This window comes from Notamacropus eugenii, chromosome 3 (assembly GCF_028372415.1).
Source record: "Notamacropus eugenii isolate mMacEug1 chromosome 3, mMacEug1.pri_v2, whole genome shotgun sequence".
NCBI classification, from domain to species: Eukaryota; Metazoa; Chordata; class Mammalia; order Diprotodontia; family Macropodidae; genus Notamacropus; species Notamacropus eugenii.
The window spans coordinates 466,331,515-466,352,315 of NC_092874.1; the positions used below are offsets into that span (position 1 = coordinate 466,331,515).

The 20,801-nt window shown below is 37.5% G+C and overlaps 1 protein-coding gene and 1 pseudogene across 10 annotated transcripts in view; both read left to right on the top strand.

The window, feature by feature from the left end:
* CFAP20DC (CFAP20 domain containing) overlaps positions 1–20,801 on the top strand; it is a 215,152-nt gene that overhangs the window by 94,940 nt on the left and 99,411 nt on the right. For 6 of the 10 annotated variants that reach the window (XM_072598796.1, XM_072598803.1, XM_072598804.1 and 3 more), the window contains 5 exons: positions 1,650–1,786; positions 3,157–3,301; positions 8,425–8,541; positions 9,936–10,067; positions 12,591–12,925. In XM_072598796.1, the coding sequence (XP_072454897.1) occupies positions 1,650–1,786; positions 3,157–3,301; positions 8,425–8,541; positions 9,936–10,067; positions 12,591–12,925 (866 nt within the window). The remainder of the gene's footprint in view (positions 1–1,649; positions 1,787–3,156; positions 3,302–8,424; positions 8,542–9,935; positions 10,068–12,590; positions 12,926–20,801) is intronic. The other 4 variants (XM_072598797.1, XM_072598806.1, XM_072598805.1 and 1 more) reach the window with 2 other exon arrangements.
* Positions 13,048–16,847, top strand: LOC140531174 (plasma alpha-L-fucosidase pseudogene; annotated as a pseudogene).

A 20,801-nucleotide genomic window follows, 5' to 3' on the forward strand; every position in this document is an offset into this window, starting at 1 on the left:
AAGGGTGTTTTGTCCTGGTATGAAAATTGAATATTGTCTAGCTGGTAGCATTCAGTTAAATAGGGATCCTGTTGAATCAGTCCATCAGTACATAGGTTGTGACATCAAAATTAAACATAACGAGAATTGTATTCTAGATCACACTTAGGATAATTCCCAGAGCTTTAAGGATCACAAGCACCTTCTGCCAAATTCTTGTCTTCTTAATGTTAAAAATTTTCCAGTGATGGTTTGTAATTGTGAGTTATGGGATACCATAATCTCATAAAAATAAAAATTTTTAAATTTTTTAAATGAAAGATTGTCCTCAAAAAGATGTGTGGTATGCATAGGCTTTTAGCATGTTACTAGCACTCACTTGTTAAGAAATTAACAAGATGGAGAAAGAATGAATAGTTAGCCTAAGTGGTACATAGACATTCCTGAGATAATAAATGGATAGATGAAGGAGGGAAAAAAGCAAGGGAAGGAGAAGAGGGAAAAGGAAGGAAGGGGAGAGAGGAGACAGGACAGGAGGAGGTTGGAAGATTTTCAAGTGCCAGGCATTGTGCTATGAGGATACAAAAAAGACAGACTGTACCGTGAAGGAGCTTACATTCTAATGGGGGAAGAAGCTAGCATATTAAAGGAAGCTGCAAACCAGTGGAGGGGAAATTGAGGAAAATATGAGGAAGTATGAAGAAGGGAGCATGGTTTTGAAGTCCAGAAAGTCTGAGAAAAGGCCAGAAGAAAAGTAAAGGCAGGCCAGCAGGGCTCTTCCACAAAATAGAAGCATGAAGAGGAGCTCACCAATCGGAGAAGGAGACAGCCTGCTTGAGGAATATCCCAGGGTGAGCAGGCCACAGAAGTGGTTGACTGTTCCAGGGCAAGGAAGACCCAAGGGCTGAGGGTGGTCCAGGAGGAGCAGCAGTAGAGAAGCTGTGGTTTCACAGTCCAGAAAGTCAGGTACAGAGCCAGGAGGAGAAGAAAGGGAACAGGGCCTGCCTTTGTATTGCCCCAATTCTCTGTTCAGGATTTAAGGAAGTCTGAGTACAGATAGCAGAGGACAGATGTGGAAAGTTACAGTCTGTGTCAAATGGCGTGAGTTCTCTCACACCAACAAAATAGTGGATCCATTAAAGTATGTTTTATCCTTTGTTCTGCCTGTCTGCACTCCCAAAGCATTCAAGCCCCTTTCTTCCATCTACAGACTTTTTGTAGCCTTTGAGTCTCAACTAGGTCTTGGCTCTGTCACAAAGCTTTTTTAAAACAAGTTGCCCTGGCTCACATCTCATTCCCCTCTGATTTCATAACACTCTCTTTACTATTTTTCCAACAATGTATCTTTGTAATTTCTCATTCTTTTCTTAAGTGTCTTACAGCTTTGCTAAGTATAATCTGTTTTTACTGTCCAAGACTCAAAAGATTTTTGGTGATTCCAAACTGGGATTTATATTAAGTAACTTCAGGGAATTTAGAATTTGACTTCTTGTGAAAAGACAATTCTAGAGAAACTGCATATCAGCTTGATAGTTATTAGTTTTAATGTAAATTATTTTCAACATATACAATTTAAGTTATTAACGACATTAAAATGTTGAGTAATGTGGAATTGATCATTCTTATTTGTTAATATCTTCATTTTTTTTTTTCAAAAAAAACCCCAACAGATCAATTTATTAACAGAGGATCAGGTAGTACACGGAACAGTAAGAATCAAGATGTCTCTCACATTGCGTTTGGATCCAAGGTGCTTGGACCACCTCCACCTTCTGGTAGAAGACATAGCTTAAGAACATCTGGAGAGGTATGGGAACAGTTCAGAAAACTATGTAAACAGGAGTAGCATGTTGGTTCTGGTATTGAAAAGCCACCTATAATATGCCTATAATATACCCCAAATAAATGCTCAGGAAGCTCTACTTTATGAGAAAAATACAAGGAAATAAAAAAGGTATCTTTTCTGTCTCACATTTACTGTTCGTTTACTGACCCCCTAGTTTGTTACAGTGGGTCAGAATTCATTTACTGATGCCCTTATCCTTAAGGAACTTCCCCCCCACATTGCATTTTTTTTTGCAACTCGTTAATGCTCTTACAATATGTGATTGCATAATACCATTATCTCTGTTTGCACTCTAGGTAGTAATCTCAGTGAGGTTAAAAATCATGTTTTTTCCTAAGCATTTTATTTCCCTCAACACCTACGAAAGAACTCTGCACATAGTAGGGGCTTAATCAATACTATAAGTAAAAATCAATTAATCCAATACATGTCAGTAGCTCAAAATGAACTTTTAGACAGTGTTTTAATGCATATATATGAAATAGGCAGAAATTCAAAGATAAGACTCTACCTGCTGACATATTCTTCCTTTTACTTTAAAACTGGGTTAGACATCACTATCTAGTAAACAAGCACTTTTTTGCACGTTATAATTTTTAGTTCCCCTGAAAGTCTTGCATGTGAAAAATTATATACCTCAGTGATTTTTGAAGTTTCTACTTCTTAAAGAGAACTAAGTACATTTTCATTTTCATTTCTGTCTCTGCTTTTTTCCCCTTCCTACTTATATACAATTATTTACTTTTGCTTAACTTTGTGGTCTTCCTTAACTCTGCCAGAAATGGAATAAATAAAAAAACCTTGTCCTGATCTTTCTACTACTGAGTATGATTTATGCTTTCAAAAACGAAATATATGGAGCAGGCAAGTACTGCAGACTCTGAAAATTCCCACAAGCCTTTCTTAAACATACTTACAAATTCACTGCATTCTTGGAAAGTTCAGACCTTACCAAATAAGCTTAGAGTAAGGTAGCTTTCTCTCTGTGTACTTGAAGAAATCTGGAGATATAGAAAGAGCACTGAATATTTCAGAAAAGAACCTGTATTCAGAACCTTGCCCTGTTACATACTGTGTGATCTAGGGAAAATCATTCACCTTTCAGAGACTCAGTTTTCTCATTTGTAAAAATTGGGAGATAGGACCAGATGATTTAAGGTCTTTTCCATCTCTCCATGTATAATCTTGTTATCTTAAGCAGTTTTTTTGTTTTTCTTTCCATCTAGGTTCTTTTAAAAGCTAAAAAGCTTTAAAATATATTTTGTGAAGGTAAAATAGGTTTCATCAGTTATTTCATCTGACAGTCTCTGATGATTTCTCTTTTCTTATAGACTGTGAAGTCCAGAAGTAGCAGAACTTGTCAGCAGCCTGCTGTAGAAAAACGTATTAACAGGTCAGAAATGTCAGGGCTAGAGTCAGAAGAGCAAGGGGACAAAGAAAATATTCATCTGGAAAAGCAAATTTCATCCGCTAATGGTAAGAAAGAATTCATAATTTCAGCAGTGGACATGTGCTTCTGTTAGGAAATAAATCAATAGAAATATTATTTTAACATTGGAAGGAGTAGGGAACTGTTATTGAAACATGTTTAAAATTCTTAACAATGCACGTAGTTGTTAGTGTGAGTAGTTCACAGTTTTTATACTTTGTTTTCAGTTTGCCCCTGTGGAGAATCTTGTGTTTGGAATAAGAATTCTAAATGAGAACAAATTGCTGCTTTTTTAAAAATCACCATGAATCGATGATTGATGCTTTAAAAAAAGCACAGCAATACATCAATCCATTCTGCTGAGGTTGGGAAGCACGCTCAGAGTTTAAGGGAGTTTTGTGTTTTTTAAGATTCTTAAAAATGATGTTTTTAAGTCTACTCATTTTGAAGAGGCAGCAAACTTTTGAAATTTCTTCATAGAAACTTAATCTTAGTTGAAATGGATATTTTGCTTGCGCTTTATTTTGCAGCATTTGCATCTAATTAGTAACCATTATCATTACAAATATATCCTATGTAAAACAGATATAATGTGTAATAGAAAAGTGATAAGAAAAACAAATATAAAAATTTTAATTGCTTTAAAATTCTGTCCCCTAATCATATGTATAAAAGTTTTTCCAATTTCCTTCTAATCCTAATTTTCACTTCCAGTATCAAACAATCAAATGAGTATTTTGTTTTGAATGTTTTATTATGGAACATAAAATTGGGATTCCGAAGGAATTTGGAAAACCTCTTTATGTATAGTAATTGTTGAGGGCAGCAAGGTGATGCATTGGCAAGTCATGAAGACTTAAATTCAGATCTAGCCTCAAATACTTAATAGCTGTGTGACCTTAAACCTGTCACTTCACTTCTGTTTGCCTCAGTTTTCTCCTCTGTGAAATGGAGGGAACAATAGCACCAACCTCCCAGGGTTGTTGTGAGAACCAAATGAGTACTGTAAAGTACTTTGCAAACTGTAAAGCTTTATATAAATATTGGTTTTTATTGTTATTCTTGTTATTATTTGTTATTTTTATCATCTCATTCCAGAGTATAATATAGTTGAATGAAAATAGTATCCCTTAACTTACAGTTTTTTCATTACAGCAAAATATTAGGAATATTAGAGTTCACAGGTGAAGCTTATCTTTAGGATAGAATTTCAGTTGGAAAATATTTCTCCATGATATTTTCAGATGCTTTTGAAATTTATTGCTTTCCCATTATGTATAAGGAAGTCATTTCAGAATCATCTTCTTTTGTGTAGTCAGCTGGTTTGGACAGAGGTAAAAATCAACATCAGTTTAGAAGAAAGGTTAAAGATGAGAAGACAGCATAGTGAAAAATTGCAGCAATTTTCATCTGACCTATTCATATGATCCTTGAATACAAAAAAATTTAGAAATGGAAAGATGAAGATTTTACCCTTCATTACCACCTTTTACTTGTGGAGTTTTGCTAATGTGAACTGTTACGATAGAGGGAAAGCTAAAAGAACTCAGGGACCCTTTTTCCAGATAACCCTTGATCTCTTTGCCGAGCCTCAAGACACAGCAGCCAGAAACAACCATCATTTAGAATACAGACTCATTTGTCAAACCCTACAGAGGATGTTGGGCAATGTTGCCTCAGACTGTGGTGATAACCAGTGGCTGACAACATGTCTAAGGAGAGCTCAGCATGTAGAAAAGGAGCCCTCTCAGCCCAAGAGCATTCGTCTGTGAATATTGGTGGCAGAAAAACAAGTATAGACTCAAGAGAAAGAATTTATCATTGATTCTCCAACAATCTGTTATCACTATCAAGGATGGAGAAGCCACCATTATTGTACTCATAGCATATCAATCCAGAGAGGCAGAAATGTCACTGAAGAAGACAAAATTGAGAAGCGTGGATGGATCAAACTAAGTACATGCTGAGGAAATCCATGCTGGAGAAGAGTCTTGAAAGTGTTGGTTTTACAAGATGCCAAAAGAGTGGGGAAAAAATTCAAATGATATTAAAATAAAAAAAATTAGAGATGACATCAGTACTTATCAGCCGTATGCCTACTCTTATGAGAATGATCCACGTGTCCTTGACAAAAAGATGAGATGGAACCTTTTGTGAATAGTGCTCTGTAGAAAACTGTATCTTTAGAGTTAGACAGTTGACAAAAAGTTCAGAAGAATACAACATCCTCTTGTGCTCTTGTTTGTTGTTTGTTGATTATCAAAAAAAAAAAAATGAAAGGGAGGAAGAGAGAAGAGGAGGGGTCAGTGAAGCAAAATACAAATGAGGGGTTTTCTTGCCTATTTTAGGGATGTACAAAATTTCTTGACAAATGTAACCACTGATATGTCTCCATTCAGTGACACAATAATTATTTATGTCAGGCAAGGCATGAAATAGAACAGTGCATGCTTACCCACTGTCATGGTAGATGATACTGTTTGTGGATAAAATTATTTTAGATACCTTGGGCCCCAGAATATTTTGGGGACCTTTCCAGTGAGATCCACATTTATTTAAAAGCATGTGATCTAAGAATCATTCTCAAAGCATTAAGAGCCTACTGAGTGCTAGACACTGTGCATTCCACATGGGAAAAACTAAATGGATAAAAACTTCTCTTGTCAATCATATATACAGCATTTTAGCAACACTTTGTGGTGGCAAGAATTAGAAATGGAAAGTGGAAATTCTAGTATATGAATGTAATAGACTTGTAATATGTCATAAGAAATTTTGAGAATCAAAAATTCAGAGAAACTAGGGAAAACTTTGTGTGAAATGAACAGAATCAAGGGGACAATTTGCATGATGACCAGTGTTGTATTTTTTTCGTTTCTAATAAATTTAATACTCTGTTTCCCCCAATTACATGTAAAAGCAATTTTTAACATTCACTTAAAGAAAATTTTTTTAATTCCAAATTCTTTCCTTCCCTTCCTTTCCTCTCCCCCTCGTTGAGAAAGCAAGCAATTTGATATGTTTTACATGTGCAGTCATGCAAAACGTATTTACATGTTAGGATAGCCAGCATTGTAAAGGAAAATAGCAGACTGTAGAGCTCTCAGGTCAATGCAATGATAAGACCAATGAGGAGGCATTTGCTTTCAGACGTGGCCGATTCGTTTACTGTACTTACTGGTTACAAAGGGGGAATTTCTGTCAGGAAATGGCATGTTGGTAAGTATTGATAGAGATGCAAAAGTAGAGACATAAAAACTTTAATACAAAAATGAACAGAATAAAGCAGAAGGAAGTTTGGAAGGGTGCACTAACAGCAGCTTTGTTACTACCATGTTAAACTTAGTATACACTCAGAAAACTATGTAACAGAAGTTCACAGTTTCATATACAATCCCCCTTTTTGATCTTTGTATACTAACACATTCAGGTTTCTTGATAATTATTAAATTCATTATTTTAAAAAATTTAAAGAAAAAACCAGAAATGCCTGTTGTCTAGAGTGATGTTAAGTGAGACGGTGGTCCGCTGAGTTGGTACACCAGTAGATGGATTTGAGATAGTGTCTCAAACAAGACATTGAGTTTAACTCGGATTTGAATGAGAAAGAGGATCATGGATTATATTTGGGACTATACAATGCTTTTAATAATCCTAATTTGAAAGCTTTCTATAATTATATGAAAAAATGCCCTCAATCACATTTGATTAGAGAAATGAAAGCTAAAACAACTCAGAGGTACCAGCTCACACCTATCTGATTGGTTACTAGAACAGAAAAAGAAATCCAACCATTTGGGAAAGCAATTTGGAACTATGCCCAAAGGGCAATCACATTGTGCATACCCTTTAATCCAGCAATATCATTACTAGGTCTGTATCCCAATAAGGTTATAAAAAAGGGGACAGGACTTACATATACAAAAATATTTATAGCAGCTCTTTTTGTGGTAGTAAAGAATTAAAATTGAGGGGATGCCCATCAGGTGGGGAATGGCTGAAAAGTTGTGGTGTAGGAATGTAATGGAATACTACTGCTCCATAAGAAATGATGAGCAGGCCAACTTCAGATTTACATAAACTGCTGCTGAGTGAAGTGAACTGAGCCAGGACAGATTGTACACGATAACAGCAACATTGTGCAGTGACCGACTTTGATAGACTGAGCTTTTCTCAGCAATACAGTGATCCACGACAATTCCGAAAGACTCATGGTGGAAACGCTGCCCACATCCAGAGAAAGAACTTTGGATTCTGAATGGAGATCAAAGCATATTATCTTCACTTTTTTTCTTTTGTGTTTTTTATGACTTTTCCTTTTTGTTCTGTTTCTTCTTTCACAATGTTACTAATATGGAAATATGCTTTTGTGATTGTATAGGTATAATCTATATCAGATTGCTTGTCTTTTTGAAGTGGGGGAAGGGAAGGGAGAGAGGGAGAAAAACTTGGAACTCTCTTATAAAAATGCAATTGGAAAAAATGAAATACTGTTTACAAAAAAAGAATCCTACTTTTCTCCATGGTATAAAAAACTCATTTTTCAATACCACTGTTCTCTTGTCTTCATTGCTAAACTCCCTACCGTGCAATGGAGAGATGTAGACTAGATTCTGATTAGTTGTGCATATTTCCAATATGACCTATGTTCAGGAAGTGGCATAAGGAATATTGAAGTAATATATGACCAGAAAATTAATAGACTCAGTCATATGGCATAAATCAAGGATAGATACCACTCCTGACATAAAAAGATCTACAATGCCTTCAGCACAGTGGGTGGATCTTCTGTAGAAGAACACAGATGAATTACACAAGCTTCAGAGGTATGGATAGGTTTCACCAAAGGAAGCTAGGCACAATTGATGAGATGACGGATCTATTGAAATGAGTTGATTTACATATTCTATCGCTAGGTATTATCTATAAAAATACATATGGTGATAATTCTCCTTCAGAAACGTGATTCCAGAATTTAAGAATGAAAGCCTGTTTCCTATCTAGAACTAAGGTATGCTACTTCTTAGCCATGAGAATATTTAAAAAATAATACTATTAGGTACCTTGTTTTCCTTTTGTAGCATATAATTGTGTCATTTACTAGATTATCTCAAATTCTCATAGTATCCTGTATTTTTGCCTTGTGTTCATTGCTATGGTAATGGTACAGCTGATCTTCATGTTATGCATCCACGTCCCCCTTCAGAACCATCCACGGATAAGAGTAACAGTAGACGAAGATTACGGCTGAAAAGCACCAGCAAAGACAGAACAGAGACGTCTAGTGGTAAGGCACAAGTTTGACACTATCTTATATCTGTCATTTATTCAGAGCAATGGACTCTCTCTCTGCATATTGTAAAATCCAAAGGATGATGAATCAGTTCACTTGTGATATAAATGTCTGTGCTACAGGGATTATGGAAATCAAACTTCCTGTACATAATTGCTTTGTAGGGCTAACAGAGATTTGCAGGATTAGAGGGTGCCATGAGTAATACAGAAGGAAAAAGCTTTCCTCTTTACAAAGGAGAAACCGAGGAAATTTCACTCATTATTTTTCAACATTACATATGTGAAGATGCTGCCAGCAGGCTTTCTTGAAATCTCTGTGGATCACCATCATTTTCTTTTTATTTTCTCTCCTTTTCCAAAGTGAGCTAATGTTTTTTCTCTGGTTGTTGCCATTTAGGCAACTTAGGTAGCTCAATAGATAGAGTATCAAACGTGGAGTCAGAAAGACCCTGGTTCAAATCCTGCCTTGGATGCTTAGTCGCTCTATGACAGTGGGCAAGTCACTTAACCACTGTTGGCCTTCATTCCCTCATCTGAAAAACAGAGCTAATAATAGCACCCACTTCCCGGGGCCGATCCTCAAATCAGTCAAGGCTTTTTATTTCCAAAGTGCTTTGCAGACCTTAAAGCACTAGGTAAATGCTGGCTATCATCATCATTAAAAGGGAGAGGAAAAAGCACTTGACAAGTTACTGCTGTGTGCCAGGCATTGTGCTAAGCACAGTTTTCATTGTTAATTGGGATTATTTCTGGTGTGTTCATTTCCAAACTAAAATGCTTTTTAAAACAGAAATCTGCACATGCACGCGTGCCCGTGCACACACACACACACACACAGAGTCATTCTTATACTGCACTTGTTTGAATATTTAGAGTTGGTAGACAAAAGTCTTAACTCTGCCTTGCTATTTCATCAATCTTTTAAAGGCATTGAACAAGAGTCACTCCTGGAATGCCTTCTTTGCTCAGAAATCACAGCTTAGAAACAGCTGTAATTTAAAAATAACAAACTTATTCTACTGTCATGGCACCAAAGGAAAGGAATTTAAGAGCTTTTTGAAACTTTTTTGGCATTATAAGTGATAAATGTTTGGAGTTCTTATGAATGTTTAATAGTTTAAAAAGTTAGGAAAAAAAGGATCTACTTGAAATGGTTCATTTGATTTTAAAATGGCCTATGAAAGAAAAAAGGAAGTAAGAATCTATAAAATTTAAATCATTACTTAAGAACCACACAGTTGCCATTCTAAAATAATTTTATACTATAATTAAGAAATTTGTAGCAGTTACAGATTTCAAGGGAATTAGGCCTTTCATGTTGTAGGGACTTAGTAAATGTTTGTTGAGTTGAGTTAAAGGTTGTGGAAAATGTTTATTCCAATCAAGGGAGCTCCTCAGGAAACAGCCATAATGAAGATATGACACCAGCCAAGCTCACCACTGTGTCCCATCAAAGAATGAACAGTGCAGTCCCATTAAATGTTAGCAGACATCAGCAGCTATCTCCTCATCAAACAGGTCAGCACCTCCATTCTGTTATATCTACGAGCAAACACCCAGCGAAAAATTTCTCTGTAGCTTGGTGGAAGTTAGATGAATTTGAAATCACAGGAGCTGAACTTGAATCCATTTCTCCTTACTATCTGACCGTAGATCAGTCACATCACTTTTCTGGGCCTGTTTCTTCATCTGTAAAATGAGGGTTGCAGATGACCTTCCAAGCTCTTTCCACCTCTAGACCTTAAGACATTTCTGTTATCCTGTGGGGGAAAAAATGAACACCATCTGATCACTGTATTTTTTATAAATTTCATTTTCTAGGACATAAATGTCTTTCTGCAATAAATACATTCTTGCCCATTGCTATGATAGACAACACAAGCCAAACAGTATCTTGTTGACCTACTCAAAATAAATAGTAAAATGGTAGAGTTTTCTGACTTTTTTTAATTTTTTTATTTGTCACTCCTTCCAAAGATTATCTGTTACTCTCTTTCTGCCATTCTGTTGTAGATCGAACATGGCTGAGATCTGTGGCAGGGCACATCCACATATCTTGCCCAGCAGGTGTGCAATACTTGTAGAAAGGCAAATTGTTTTTGAGCAAAGGGAAGAGGAAAATGAATGAATATTGTTTGTAGTTTGTCAGTCTTATTTATGCAGCGTTGAAACCTTCATTAAAATGTTAGACGCAATTAGAGTCTCTAGCATAAATCTGACTGTGCAGGGAAAACTAATTAGATGTTTAGGTGATCATTCTTGTATTTATCTTGTTTGCTGCAATATTGTGATTACATAGTAATTTACATATTTTCCTAAGAAAACACACCAAATTATTCATTTCAATTGATATGGAAATAATTGAGGTAAAAATAAAATTCCAAAGTAACATGTGGTATTCAGATAATAGAACTTGGAAGATAACTTAATTTTTTTTTAATTTTTGTTACTCAATACTACCTTTGGCACGAGGTCACCAGATTATTTAACTTTATAACCAGTATTCCCATTATAGTTCCTTTACATTCTGTCAGTGTTTCTGGCAGCATGAACATGGTATAGTTAGTTGATAGAGACCCCACCTTCAGAGAAGGGTAGACCTGGATTCTAGCTCTGTCCCTTAAAAATGCTCTGTCTGTGACCCAAGTCCTTCTCTCAGTGCCTAGTGCCCTCAGCCATATTCAGAGTTGTAGAGAAAGTGCCAACATACATTGATAGAAAACTCCCTATGCCAGTGATCCCACAGTAAGCCTCCCAATTCCTGTCTCTATCCTTTTATTTTCCAGTTTAAAGTATCCATTTTAGATATCAATTTAGTATTATAATATACCAGCTTTGTGAGATTTATCTTTGTATGTCAGCCAAGAAAAGTTTTTTTGAACACCTTCAAGGTACCCAGAATCATACAGAGAGGCATTGAGATAGGGAAAGTCCCAAGCTTTTGAAAAATGCTTTTTCCATGAGTCTCTATGTCCCAAATAGACAGGAGCCCAGCCTGGGTAGCCTCTCCCTTGTCCTGCATCAGCCATGTTCTCCCATTCCCAGCCAGTCTCATATTCTTGTGGTCCATGTAGGTCCAAACTGCATTGACTTCCCACAATTACAAGAGGAGACAAAGCCATGGAGAATGTACCAGCCTCCATCGCAAGCATCAGGCATCCTGAAGAGAGAGCCCCTCTGCCTGCCTTTGCCAGCTTTTGTAATATTCCATTACTTGCCAAAGAAAGGGGGAGTCTGTTTGCTCAGTGACCGTAACCATCCACTTACCTCTGCTTAACTTCAGTTTCTTCATCTGTAAAGTTTATCATTCTTACCCTACACAGAATTATAGTGAAGAGAGCCCTTTTTTACTCCAAGAGCCTATAGAACTAGAAAGATAGGGAATGAAACAAGACCTAGGGTTTCCTTCATATAGAGAACTAGAAACACTCCTGTTGCTAGGATGGCACCTTCTCTGCCACTTAGCATCTTGGAGAATGACTCGGAGCCTTCCCTGAGAGGTAGAATAACTTGGTTGGAGTCACACAGACAGACCCTGTGTGTGTCAGAGGTGGGAGGGTGAGCATTTGGGTGGTGTGGCAGGGGGGTGGGAAGCTCATGAGTTGAAAATGATGAGGTGATGCTTTAACTAATACCTGATACCCCTAATTAGTGTCCCCAGTTGGCATTAGAGCCCGTCTTCTGATTCCAAGTGAGAATATTCTTTCTACTACAACCTTCAGTGTAATGCAGGTGATAATTGTTTTAGATGTCTGAATTTCTTGATCAATTTTTCTTCTCTTAACTGAACGAGAATAATGAATTAATTGCTTACCACTGTGGTCATTGATCTGTTGATTAAATATTTGGCACCATTTTAGATGGCTGACAATATTATTGGACTTGTTTATTTTTCTAATTGAGGATGCAGTAAACAATTGTTGCTCTAGTTCATCAGTAGTTCAGTAGGACAGGGTATAAGTCTCAGACCCCTTGCCTAAAGTAACTTTTTATTGAGTAATCTACTAATTATTATCTTCATTTTTTCTTCTGTACTGTCAGATGAGTGGGTATTTCCTGAAAATTATAGAGATCATTTTCGCTTGGACTCCAGCAAACAATCCATAACACTGGAAGGTGATTCCTGCAATAATTCACACCAGTTGCCAGAAAACAGCAAAGAAAACGAAGATAGCGATCAAGGAGAGGAAGCCCAAAGTGTTCCAAATGAGATTTTTACATTTTCCTCAAGGCCAAGGTCCTTGCCTCCCGGAAGGTGTCAGACCATGTGTGCAGAAGGGGACCCCTTTCTGCTGGATCTAAAGGAGGAAGACAGTGGGAAGAGAAGAGGAGCCCAGCTGGAAGACGATTTTCGTGGATGTGACAGCAGTGAAGAGGTACACAGCTTTGTGAATAAATTGGAGGGAGAGTAGCCACCCTTGTTCCTTTAACTTAGCCCCCAGATCAGTGGAATGAGGGGAGAAATTTCCTGCTATTTATAAAAATGCAGCCAATCGGAATGGCCATCAATAGTTACATCTTGTTATTATAGTAATTGACTTTTGCTAATTTTTTATTAGCATTCATCATATTTAGTTTTGGTATAGAAGTGGTTTCAACATTTTAATCTTCATCTCAGAATAAAACATAAAATTCACCTGATTTATTTGATAATAAGACTGATCAAACCTTTCAAAAACATTGTTTTTTTTCCTCTGAGAGTGTTACATTGCAGCTGCTAAGGATACTGAACTAGAAGAGCTTCTTACTCTCATGTCCTTGTTTCATCTTAAACCTTTTCAGGCTACTTATTTTCTGTATGGTCCCAGTGTCTCTGAGATAAACCAGTTCAAGTTTAAGTAATGAGTCACGGATCAGTATAGGATGTTATCTGTTTTAGAATTATTCAGAATATAAGTTTTTAAATATCAATTATGCCCATGGAAAGATTTTTAAGCTCATTAAAATCAAATAACTACACATGAAAAATGATTTTTTAAGAACTTCTTACAGTAAGCTTACAGTAAACTTTTTTTCCTATTTTGAAATGAATTTACCTTTGAAACTGCTTCTTGTTACTTAATGATGGAAATTTATTTTTCCTGCAAAAAAGTTATTAAAAATAACTATAGGCAGTGGACTGTTCCGCAGTTCCCTGTGTAAAGTAGTTTTTATGTAATGCTAAATTACCTGTGGACATGAGAAAGGGAGGAATGGAAGGAGGCTGTTGGCCTACGGAGGATGACACATGGTTCAAGGAGGTGGGGGGGGAGGGCCAGGGACAGAGAAGCAGGGTCAGAAGGAGGAACATGTAGGGGCCAGGATGGAACTGAGGGGAAGAACCTGTCAGGAGCAGACATGTGGTTCTCATGTGGGCAGGTGGATGGAGCAGAACAGAGGCCTACTCTCTGGGCTCAGGAGGTCTAAAACCAACCCTCTGACAGCAGCCCAGTGGTTCTTGCTTTCCCTTGAAGGAGTTTCTTGGTTATTGTTTTTATTCAGTGGGGAAGGGAGGCTTCAGAGTACCAAGTCGAAGGACAAGAGTAGGGAGACAGAGAGCAGAGTACTGTACTGTAACGTTAACATAGGTGTTTTATGGAATGCGGATTTCTTTCCTAAGCCTTTACATAAAGTCAAATTTGCATAATGTGAATTTATATAAAGAAATATCTTTATATAAAAACTGATCATATAAATGTTGGAGATGTGAGAAAGCTGGAACACTGATTCATTGTTGGTGGAGCTGTGAGCTGATCCACCCATTCTGGAGAGCAATTTGGAACCGTGCCCAAAGGGCTACAAAACTGTGCATACCCTTTGACCCAGCAATACCGCTTCTAGAGCTATATTCCAAAGAGATCATAAAAATGGGAACAGGACCCACACATACAAAGATATTTATAGCAGCTCTTTTTGTTGTGGCCAAGAACTGGAAATTTAGGGAATGCCCATCCACTGGGGAATGGCTGAACAAGTTGTGGTATATGAATGTAATGGAATACTATTGTGCTATAAGAAGAGATGAGCAGGCAGATTTCAGAAAATCCTGGAAAGAGTTATATGAACTGATGCTGAGTGAAGGGAACAGAACCAGGAGAACACTGTTCATAGAAACAGCCACAGTGTGTGATGACTTAATTTTGATAGATTTAACCCTTCTCAGAAATTTAAGTACTCTAAAACAATTCCAAAGGACTCATGATGCCGTCCATGTCTAGAGAAAGAACTGTGGAGTCAGAATGCAGAGCAGCAGACTATTTTGTTTTTTTGTTTTGTTTTTTCTTTCTCATATTCTTTCCCATTTGTTACAATTTTTCTGTGCAACATGACTAATATGAAAATGTGCATAATGGGAATGTATGTGTAGAGTCATATTGCATGCCATCTTGGGGAGGGAGGGGGAGAAAATTAAAAACTTATGAAAGTGAATGTTGAAAACTAAAAATACATAAAATTTTAAAAAGATTTTTTGAAAATTAAAAAAAACTGTTCATAAAATCAGAGTTGGAGTGGGAAGGGCAGCAGCCTAATGTCAGCTGGAACTTTGCAGCTCAGGATCCCAGGACTCACAGAGGTGGAGGGACTTGTACCTGACTTGTAAATTCACAGAGCTTCTATTTGAACCCAGGGCCTCCAGCCACATCCAGTGCACTGTCTTGTACATCTCGTTGCCACAGAGGTTAAGTCGAAATAATTATAGAAACATTTAACAGACTGTGCAAAAAACTGGTTGTGAGGGGTAACGCCGCTCGGTCCTGCCCGGGTGGAGAAGGCGCGCCTGCGGTGGACTGCGGCCCCGCTCCGACGGAACATGGGTCTGGGCGAGAGCTGTGGGCACCCCCCACGGCTGCCCTTGGCCCGGCGCTGCTGCTGCTGCTGCTGCCGCTCCTGCAGGGATGCCCCGCGGAACCCAAGTGCTATGAGCCCACCTGGGAGTCCCTGGACACCCACGAGCTGCCCGCTTGGTACGATGAGGCCACATTTGGGATCTTCATTCACTGGGATGTGTACACCGTGCCCAGCTTCAGGAGTGAGTGGTTCTGGTGGTATTAGAGACAGTTAAAATTACCAGAGTTTGTAAACTTTATGAAGGCTAACTATCCTGCCGGATTCACATATGAAGAATTTGCAGTGGAATGTAAAGGAACATTTTTTAATGCCAGCACCTGGGCAGATATTTTGGAGTCCTCAGGTGCCAAGTATGTTGTTTTAACTACCAAACATCATGAAGGTTTCAACCTCTGGAAATCTAATAATTCATGGAACTGGAATTCTGTTGTTAGGGGGCCAAGAAAGGACATTGTAAAAGAAATGGAAATAGCCATTTGAAATAAGACCAAGATGCACTTTGGCTTGTACTACCTTTTTGAATAATTCAACCCCGTTTTCCTTGAGGATCAAGCTAATTCTTTCCAGACAAGATATTATCCACCCTCTAAGTCCCTGCCTGATCTCTATGAATTAGTGAACACATACAAGCCAGAGATTCTCTGGTCAGATGGTGATGGAGATGCACCAGACACCTACTGGAACAGCACTGGCTTCTTAGCCTGGCTATATAATGACAGCCCATTTCAGGATATAGTTGTAACCAATGATCACTGGGGCCTTAATAACATCTGCAAACATGGTGGCTTCTTTACCTGCACTGATCATTATAATCCTGGACACCTCTTGCCTCACAAGTGGGAAAACTGTTTGACAATAGACAAGGAATCTTGCAGTTACAGGAGGGATGCTGAATTCTCTGACTACCTCATAATTGAAGAAATAGTGGAGCAACTAATGGAAACAGTTTCATGTGGTGGAAACTTTTTGATGAATATTAGTCCCACAAAAGATGGCGTTATTCCTCCAATATTTGAAGAACATTTGAGGCAGATAGGAAGCTGGATGCAAGTCAATGGGGAATCCATTTATGGAACCAAACCCTGGTGAGCACAGAATGATACAATCACACCAAGAGTCTGGTATACATCGAAACCCAAAGAAAATCTGGTCTATGCTACGCTCCTTCAGTGGCCATCATCAAGGCTAGTGGTACTTGGTCAGCCCACAGCAACTCTTGGGGCAACAGAAGTGAAATTACTGGCTTATGAACATCCACTTAAATGGACTTCTTTGCCAAATCATGGAATAGTGGTGGAACTTCCAGAGCTAACCCTTGATGAAATGCCATGGAAATGGGGCTGGTCTCTAAAATTGAAAAATGTAAAGTGAATGATGCAAACATTCTCAAATTTGAGGTTTGCCTACATTCTGCTCTTTGTGGAAGAGGAACTTTCTACAAATGAATCTAAGACCGAATCCTTCCACATTCAGTATAAAAAGCAAAATCGAGAACCAGAAGAACAGCCAAAGAGTAGAAGTTGCATCTTGTTGATAAGGGTTTGTTTTGACCCTGAATTGCCCAGTTAATTGCTTCAGTTTTCTAATGTGCTTGGTCATCAGAGAGTTGCTCATGTTAGATTTTGTGTGGGGGTTTAAAGGTAGTGTTTATTTCCCCAAATGAGCTGGCAGTTGATTTCCTAGAAATTTTCACCATTTTTTTCTTAGTTTTAATCCTTTGTACAAAAGCCATCTAGGGCTAATTTAAGCCCCAATTTCTGACCTGAGTGGTAACTCTTCTGTTAGAAACCAGGAAGGCTATTTTTCTGATCCTTTGATCAGAAAAAGTATACTTCATTCTGACATAGGTTCATTATTAACTCAAGAAGAAAATTAAGAAATTACTACTCTTTGTTGCTGACTGGACCAATGTGAATAGCCTCCATTTTGAATGTAGATGTTTTCAATTTGCTCATATCAATCAAATAAATCAGCTACTGGGAACTTTAAAAAAAAAAAAAAAAAAGACGGTTGCGGGTGAATTGTTTCCTGCTTTCTTACTCCTTTGTGGAAGGTATAAGATAAACAATTGGAGTCATACTGATTCTCAAAGCTCCACACCTGCCACGCTCACAGTTAATCTCCAGAAAAATACCCTGATAATTAGCTGAAAATGTCTTTATTTTTTTGAGATTGTTTCTAAAGCAGAATGTATGGCAGCTTCCTTAATCCACAGCATTAATGAATCCATCAGCACTTGCTATATAGTCCAGGCTTGAGGATACAGATACAAAGAATGGAGCCATCCCCACTTCCACAGAGCCTGTATTCTAACAGGGAAGACAGCAAAGATATTTCTGAGTCTATGCCAGACCATGAAGAGGCTAGTAAAGAATTCATGTAAAGAGCTTCCAAGAGCCTGAGGGGAGGAGGTGCACCGCAAACATGGCAACCAGCCAGCATAAAGGATCTCATATGGGCACTGGTCAGTGATTTCCAGTGAAGGTGGAAGTTAGGTTGGGTCCAGGTTGTGAAGGGCTTTCTCAGCTCAGCAGAGGAGTAACTATTTGATCCTAGAGCCTAAGAAGTTAAAAGAACTGGACCTTCTTTTTTAAACTCTGAAAGTCATTAAATTCTGCCAAACAATAATGAGCATTTTTAGGGTTAGGGTTAGGGTTCAGGTCCTGGGGATGCTGGTGCTTCCTTCTGCACTACCCTCTTTTGCCCTCTCCTCCATCCCTATGTGTCTTCTACAGGCTAAATATTTTTTAGATCTTTTCCAGTCTGTCCCATCCCATCAAAACCTGCCTGTTCTTTGTCTCTTTCTCCATCTTACTTGTTCTTTATTTTTCAAAAAGATAATCCACTAATTTTGATAATAATAATAATAACAGCATTTATATAGCGTTCTAAGATGTGCAAAGTGCTTTTCAAATGCTGTCACATGTGATCCTTACAACAACCCCTGGAGGAAGGTGTTGTTATTATCTCCTTTTCACAGAGGAGGAAATAAGCTTTAAGAGTTCAAATGACTTCCCCAGCTACTAAGGATCTAAGGCATAATTGAAACTCAGGATTTCTTACTCCTAGCACAACACAGCCCACTGAACTAATTTGCAATAATGCATTTCTTTTTAGTTTTCAGCATTCATTTTATAAGATTTTGAGTTCCAGATTTTTCTCCCTCCCCTCACCCTTCCCCAAGGCACCCTTCCCCAAGATATAGGTTGTACATGTACAGTCACTTTGAGCATTCCACATTAGTCATGTGAAAAAAAAAAAAAGAATCAGAACACAAGGGAAAAACCACAGGAAAGAATAAAAAGTGAAAATAGTAAGCTTCAATCTGCATTCGGACTCCATGGTTCTTTCTTTGGCTGTGGATAGCATTTTCCATCATAAGTCTCTTGGAATTGTCTTGGATCATTATATTGCTGAGAAGAGCCAAGTCTATCATAGCTGATCATTGTACACTATTGTTATTATGTACAATTTTCTCCTGGTTCTGCTCACCTCACTCAGCATCAGTTCATATAGGTCTTTTCAGGTTTTTCTGAAGTCTGCCTGCTCATCACTTCTTATAGAGCAACAGTATTCCACTACATTCATATTCTCCAACTTGTTCAGCCATTCCCCAATTGATGAATATCCATTCAGTTTTCAATTCTTTGTCAACACATAAAGCGTTGCTATAAATATTTTTGTATATATGAGTCCTTTTCTTTTTCTCTTTCTTATGAGCTCTTTGGGACACAGACCTAGAAGTGGTATTGCTGGCATACACACTTTGATCGCCCTCTGGGCATAGTTCCAAATTGCTCTCCAGAGTGGTTGGATCATATTCACAGCTCCACCAACAATATATTAGTGTTCCAATTTTCCAACATCTTTTCCAACATTTATTATTTTCCTTTTCTGTTATGTTAGCCAATCTGATAAGTGTGATGCGATGTCTCAGAGTTGTCTTGATTTTCATTTCTCAAATCAATAGTGATTTAGAGCATTTTTTTCATATGACTGTGGATAGCTCTAATTTCTTCATCTGAATACTTGCTGTTCATACCTTTTAACCATTTATCAATTGGGGAATGACTTGTATTCCTATAAATTGGACTCAGTTCTCTATATTGAGAAATGAGACCTTTATCAGAAACACTGGCTATCAAAATTGTTTCCCAGCTTTCTGCTTTCCTTCTTTTCTTAGCTGCATTGATTCTGTTTGTGCAAAAACTTTCAAATTTAATGTAATCACAGTTATCCGTTTTATATTTCATAATGTTCTCTGTCTCTTATTTGGTCATAAATTCTTCTCTTCCCCATATATCTGATAGGTAAACTGTTCTCTGCTCTCCTAGTTTGTTTTTGGTATCATCCTTTATATCTTAATCATGTGCGCATTTTGACGTTATCTTGATATACAGTGTAAAGTGTTAGTCTATGTCTAATTTCTGCCATGCTCTTTTCTAGTTTTCTCAGCAGTTTTATTAAGTAGTGAGTTCTTATGCCAGAAGCTGGAGTCTTTAGGTTTGTCAAACAATAAATTAGGATAGTCATTCACTACTGTGTCTTGTGTATATAACCTATTCCACTGATCCACCGCTATTTCTTGGCCAGTACATAGGAGTTTTGATGATTGCTGCTTTGTAATTTAGTTTTAGATTTGGTATAGCTGGATTACCTTCCTTTGCATTTTTTCATTAATTACTTCAGTATTCTGAACCTTTTGTTCTTCCAGATGAATTTTATTATTTTTTCTAACTCTATAATTCTTTCATAGTTTGATTGATATGGCACTGAATAAGCAAATTAGTTTAGTAGAATTGTCATTTTTATTATATTCTCTAGGCCTACCTGGGAGCAATTGATATTTTTCCAGTTGTTTAGATATGACTTTATTTGTGTTAAAAATGTTTTATAATTGTACTCATATAATTCCTGGATTTGTCTTGGCAGGTAATTCAAGTATTTTATATGGTCTATAGTTATTTTAAGTGGAATTTCTCTTTCTATCTCCTGCTGCTGGGCTTTGTTGGTAATATGTAGAAGTACTGATTATTTATCTGAATTTGTTTTGTATCTTGCAATTTTGCTAAAGTTGTTAATTATTTCTGGTAGTTTTTTAGTAGACTTTCTAGTATTCTGTAAGTATACCATCCTGTCCTCTGCAAAGAGCAATAGTTTTGTTTCCTCGTTGCCTAGCCTGATTCCTTCACTTTATTTTTCTTATTACTAAAACTAATCTTTCTTGTACAATAGATAATAATGTATGAATGGGCTAAATTGAGCTCCTCCTTCCTAATATCCTCTGATAATTTTTGTGCATTTTAATTGTCACCTTAACCTTCATCCACCATTAAAAGCGCCTCTGCCTTAGGAGTTCTTTTGCCGCAACACCATGCCTTGTGCATCGTTCTTATGGCTGTGACATTAAACCTGTTTCCATTT